The 6088-nt window shown below is 49.3% G+C and overlaps 1 protein-coding gene across 4 annotated transcripts in view; it reads left to right on the top strand.

Annotated features, from left to right (window-relative positions):
* Positions 1-2135: 2135 nt before the first annotated feature.
* The window catches only part of LRRC23 (leucine rich repeat containing 23), a 9751-nt gene continuing 5798 nt past the window's right edge, over positions 2136-6088 (top strand). The window contains exons 1-5 of one of the 4 annotated variants that reach the window (XM_017517019.2): positions 2136-2392; positions 3023-3197; positions 3283-3392; positions 3831-4084; positions 4733-4863. In XM_017517019.2, the coding sequence (XP_017372508.1) occupies positions 3072-3197; positions 3283-3392; positions 3831-4084; positions 4733-4863 (621 nt within the window). In that variant the 5' untranslated portion in view covers positions 2136-2392; positions 3023-3071. Of the gene's footprint in view, positions 2569-2589; positions 2797-3022; positions 3198-3282; positions 3393-3830; positions 4085-4732; positions 4864-6088 lie in introns of those variants that run through there. The other 3 variants (XM_017517022.2, XM_017517021.2, XM_017517020.2) reach the window with 3 other exon arrangements.

Below are 6088 nucleotides of genomic sequence, written 5' to 3'. Positions count from 1 at the left end.
GACGGGGTTTCACCATGTTGACCAGGATGGTCTCGATCTCTTGACCTTGTGATCCACCCGCCTCGGCCTCCCAAAGTGCTGGGATTACAGGCTTGAGCCACCGCGCCCGGCCCATATCCATTTCTTTTGACTACATGAAACCACATGGATTTTTCCATTCTCCACACTCCAACAATACAATAACTTTCATTTGTAGAGCACACCTAACTCTTCAGAGTGCTTTCGGATTTATTATTTCTTTTTCCACATAACAACCCCAGTACCAAGGACACACACAGGCCAGGGGTGGGGAGGAGCAGGAAAATGTTTACTGAAGGTCAACTAAGTGCAAGGCGATTTACTCACATTATCTCTTTTAATTCCTTAACAATCCTTACAGGTGGACATTTTAATCCCCACTTCACAAGTGTGGAAATTAAACCTCAGTAAGATTACATAACCTGCTGAAGAACACACAGGTATTAAGTGGTAGAGCTGGGTTTTGAAGCTGGTGTCTCTGACTTTGAAGTCCCTGCTGCTTCCATGACACCAAGTATACAGATTTGCCTATTAACCACATTCCTCCAAGCTGGCCTGGGCAGGAGTTAATATTTTCTGATTTCTTTTTTCTTTTCTTTTTTGAGATGGACTCTCGCTCTGTCGCTAGTGGAATGCTGTGGCATGACCTTGGCTCACTGCAACCTCCGCCTCCTGGATTCAAGCGATTCTTCTGCCTCAGTCTCCCAAGTAGCTGGGACTACAGGCATGCGCCACCACATCTGGCTAATTTTTGTATTTTTAGTAGAGACAGGGTTTCACCATGTTGGCCAGATCTCCTGATCTCATGATCCACTCACCTCGGCCTCCCAAAATGCTGCCATTACAGATGTAAGCCACCTTGCCCTGCTAATACTTCCTGATTTCTTGCCCAGCACATCTTCCATCAGACCACTTTGGATGTTTTTTGTTGTTGTTGTTTGTTTGTTTTTTGTTTTCTGGAGATGAAGTCTCAACTCTGGAGTGCAGTGGCATGATCTCAGCTCACTGCAACCTCCACCTCCCAGGTTCAAGCGATTCTCCTGCTTTAGTCTTTCAAGTACCTGGGACTACAGGCACCCACCACCACACCCAGCTAATTTTTTCTATTTTTAGTAGAGACGGGAATTCACCATTTTGGCCAGGCTGGCCTCGAACTCCTGACTTGGTGATTTGCCCACCTCAGCCTTTCAAAGTGCTGGGAACACAAGTGTGAGCCACTACGCCCAGTCCACTTTGGATTGGATGTTATATAAAATCTGTGGGCACAATTTAACAATTAATCAAATGGCATCTTACCTGGTTACCTGATTGTTTTATTTACATTAGATTCCACAACAAGATTAGTAACATCCGCCTTTCCCCAGGCAGGAATTGCGTCATCTTAACCTCCCTGAGCCTCAATATCTTCTTTCGAATGTCTGTCTCACAGGACTGTTGAGGAGATTAAATATCAGTTGTAAAGAAGTTTGACCCAATGTCTGGCACAAACTCTCCAGCAGCAATATTTATTGCATCTCAATCTCTTTTTCGTATCTTTCAACAGGTCAGACAGGAGTGAGTGCCTGGGTCTGGCTGTCCAAGTTCCTGTTGATTATTGATATAACGACGTTGGATCAAGAGTATTTTAGTGGACAGATGTTGAATTTTCTGCCTTCCTACCCACTAAAATGTTTGCATCAAACCAGTCAGTTTGAGTATACTGGATCCCTGTCAGTTGATATAGTTAAGCTTATTGTACAGATGAGAGTCTTGGGTACGTTTAGCTAGTAAATGCAGTCTGCCAAGACTCCAACCCAGGTAATTAGGCCTGGGCTCCTTCAGCTCCAAGTCACCCTCCAAAGGTCTACCTGAAAATAACTAATGAGCAGAAACTATAGGCGGAAGGGGAAAAGATCCCTTATCTTGGTGCTTCTTGTTTTTCCTCGCAGCCCCGCCCTTTTAGCTTCTTGTGGATGTGCTCCTCCTGAATTCACAATACTTCTGCATTGAAGGCGTTCGGTTCCTTTAGGGTCTTGGGTGACGTAATGGCTAGCCCCGCCCCCCTTCTCAGCCCTGCCCACTTTTTTTTTTTTTTTTGTCCTTCGCCCATTAGCGGCCCGACGCCCTTTTCGCGCCTCATCCGGGTTCCCCAGATTGGGAAATTGGCCTGGTAACCAGGCAGCTATTGATCAATCCCCTCCCCGGCGATTTGCGCCGTCAGTTAGTCGCCGCTCGGCCCTCAACGTTGGCAAGCAGCAGCAGCCAAGTGCCCCCCGCCCCCGTTGCCATAACAATAGTACACAACCCCTCCTTCGCCTCGCGCGCTTCCTCAACAGTCCTTCCCTCTCGGGACCAAGGGCCTCTCCAGAGCTGCTTCTGGCTGAGCAGAACCAGGGTCTGAGCCCCTTTGCTAAGGGCAATTGAGTGGGAGGGTTGGAGACTGCGCTTCAGCCTAGTGTCAGAGGGCCCAAGGAAATGGGCCCAGTGGGGAAGGAGAAGTAGAAGAAATGAACGGAGCAGGGGTTAGGGATGGCACAACAGGAGCTAGGAGGAGAGAAGGAGGAGGAATTGGTAGGGAAGACTGGAGAGCATGGCTTAAGTGGGAGGTGGGAAGAATAGGGGAGAGGGAAGTCCAGGAACAGGGACACTGGGCTGCTGGAAGAGCCCAGTGTGAGGACAGGAAAGGCCTGGGGGTGTGGGGCGACATCCTGAAGGGAGAGGGTCCTCAGTGGAAAGTATGAAGTGGAGGTTGAGTCAAAATGAGATGTTCACAGGGATGAGGAAAGAAGCCTAGAGTTGGTGGGTCAGGGGCGATGGGGTGACGGAGAGTTGGTGGGTCAGGGGCGACGGGGTGACGGAGAGTTGGTGGGTCAGGGGCGATGGGGTGATGGAGATTGATGGGTCAGGGGCGATGGGGTGATGGAGAGTTGGTGTGTCAGGGGAGGTGGGGGTGATGGGAGCGGTTTGTGTCAATGACGATGAGGAGCTGAAGGCTGGGGAAAGCTGGAGAGACCTTCTTTCTCAGGAGGAGGACTGAGTTTATCTGACTCCAGAGCCTTCAGGAGGGAAGAAAGATGTCAGATGAAGATGATCTAGAAGACTTTGATCCAGACCAGGACGATTTTGAGAAAGAAGAAGATGAGAAGGAGACAGAGGAGGAGGAGGACTACAGAAAAGAGGGGGAAGAGTTCCCTGAGGAAGTGAGAGCCTGGACAACGAGGGGTCCAAGGGCTGAGGGGCAAGGTTGGGCAGGGGAGAGATGCCTTACTCCACTTCCTCCTGCAGTGGCTGCCCAACCCCCTCACGGAGGACATGATGAAGGAAGGGCTTTCTCTGCTCTGTAAGACGGGCAGTGGGCTGGGTCATGCTTATGTTAAGCTGGAGGTTAAAGAGAGGTAAGTTTATGGCGGACCAGATGAGGACTGTGAGATTGTAGGGCCCCTATCTCCTTTCCCACTCACTGCCATTCCTGGGTGTTCTGGCTGAGAGTTTGACCCTTCTCATGCCTACTGGAAAGAGAAGGACAGAATTTACTTTTCAGGAGCTCTAGACTTCCCCTGTCAAAGCTGACCTGGGGAATTGGAGGCTGAGGGAATATGAGGGTTCCTGCTGGACTTCCTCATTTGTCTTTCAGAGTATGGGTTCTCTGTCCTTCACAGACACAAGGTCTCTCTGCCCACTACCTTCTCTTACCCTTCTCCCCTCCCATTGGTTGCCCGTTCTTCTCCCCATTATAAGCCATCTCCATATTTCCTTCCGCTTTAGCAGCTCTGCCAGTTCTTGCTGGGTTCTTCACTCTAACCCTGGTCACTTCTCCGTCTTCCATTTCCTAGGGACCTGACAGACATCTACTTGCTGCGCTCCTACATCCATCTGCGCTATGTGGATGTCTCTGAGAACCACCTGACAGACCTGTCTCCACTCAACCACCTCACCCACCTGCTCTGGCTCAAGGCTGATGGCAATCGGCTACGGAGTGCCCAGCTGAATGAACGGCCCTACCTGCAGACTGCTAGTTTTGCTTATAACCAGATTACTGACACTGAAGGCATCTCACATCCTCGTCTGGGAAGCTTGAATCTCAAAGGTGGGTCCTTAGGATGGGCCACACAAAATTCTTTCCTTCCTAACCTGAGGCCAACAGAAGTGGGCAGTATGATCCTTAGCTATGGCACATGGCCGTGTGCATTTATTCATTCATTCAGATACACATTACGATTCATTATGACAGTTCTACATGCCAACCATACAGGAGCGAATAAGACAAGGAACATCCCTAGTCTCATAAAGCTCCTATTCTAGTTGGGGGAGACAGACAAGCAACAACAAACACAATAAGTAAATTCATGTAGCGTGTTGAAAGGAGACAAGTTCCTTGGAAAAAATAGATCAGAGTAAGAGGAATGGGGGACACAGGTGGTAATGCCAAATGGACTGGTTAGGACAAGCATCACTGAGACATTTGAGCAAAGACTTGAAGAAGGAGAGGGAATTAGACTTTCCAACTGCTTCATTCACTCTTCAAAGGCCTAGGTGGTGATGTCCATCAGGACCCTGGACTACCACACCACTTTCCCCAGGGCTCTGGAGATATTAAGACTGGAACTGTCCTTCCTCACCATCTACCCTGCTTTGAGGATGTCCAGGGTAGGATGATTTAGAGGCTCCCCAAATTCAGGCTCTCATGCTGAACATTGGGAGTGGCCCTTTGAGCTCCTGAAACCCTCCTCTCCAGGGAACAGCATCCGCATGGTGACAGGTCTGGACCCCCAGAAGCTGATCAGCCTGCACACAGTGGAGCTTCGGGGGAACCAGCTGGAAAGCACCCTGGGAATCAACCTTCCTAAGCTGAAGAACCTCTACCTGGTAGCTCACTGGGCCATAGGGTGGTGTGGGGAAGAGGGCACTGTCTTGGGGGTCAGGATGCCTGGATTCTTTTCTTTTCTTCTTTTTTTTTCTTTTTTGAGACAGAGCCTTACTCTGTAGCCAGACTGGAGTGCAGTGGTGCAATCTCGGCTCACTGCAACCTCTGCGTTCCAGGTTCAGCGATTCTTCTGTCTCAGCCTCCCCAGTAGCTGGGACTACATGTGCCTGCCACCACACCTGGCAATTTTTTTTTTGTTTTGTATTTTAGTAGAGACAGGGTTTCACCATGTTGGCCAGGATGGTCTCGATCTCCTGACCTCGTGATCCACCCACCTCGGCCTCCCAAAATGCTGGGATTGCAGGTGTGAGCCACTGCACCAGGTCAGGATGCCTGGTTTTCTAGTAGGCTCAGCTACTAACTTCATCATCATGATGATAACTAGTATTATTATCAAGCCCATAGTTGGTGCCAGATGCTGTGGAGATACAGAGCCACCTAGCAGGGCTGATGATACATAATGTGTGGATAATATGGAGATAATTTACTTTGTAATTAAGGCAGCAGCAAAATGGGCCATAACTGAGGTACAAACATCAGGCTATGGAAATATTTTAGGAAAACTCACCTCTCAAACTGGGTTTTTGCTTAGCTCTCTGACTACCACCACAACAATCATCAACACGGGACTTTCAGGACCAAAGGTGTGGGGGTTTCTCCCCATACACCAAGTAGTAGACACAGGCTGGATTACCTCAATTCAGTTCCGGCACCATCTATCCATCAGTTCCCGAGTGACCCCCACACCACCCATAGATACCAGCTGCAAGTCCAAGCCTCTGGAACTTCTGGCACAGCAGATTCAACTTGAAGCCAGTTCCCATGGATTTAATTAATTTGCTGGAGTGGCTTTTTACCAGTTTATTGCAACGGCAAAGGATACGGATGAAGAGAGGCGTAGGGCAAAGTATGGGGAAATGGGTGTGGTGCTCCATGCTCTTCCTGGATGCATCAGCCTGCAGGAGCTTGCCTACTTTCTTTCTTTCTTTCCTTCTTTTCTTTCTTTCTTTCTGGCGGACTCTTGCTTTGTCACCAGGCTGGAGTGCAGTGACACGATCTTGACTCACTGCAACCTGCGCCTCCCGGGTTCACACGATTCCCCTACCTCAGCCTTCCGAATAGCTGGGACTATAGGCACACACCTCCATGCCTGGCTAATTTTTTTTT

This window comes from Cebus imitator, unplaced genomic scaffold (genome assembly GCF_001604975.1).
Source record: "Cebus imitator isolate Cc_AM_T3 unplaced genomic scaffold, Cebus_imitator-1.0 Scaffold614, whole genome shotgun sequence".
Lineage (NCBI taxonomy): Eukaryota > Metazoa > Chordata > Mammalia > Primates > Cebidae > Cebus > Cebus imitator.
This window is presented reverse-complemented; position numbering and strand designations above follow the sequence as displayed.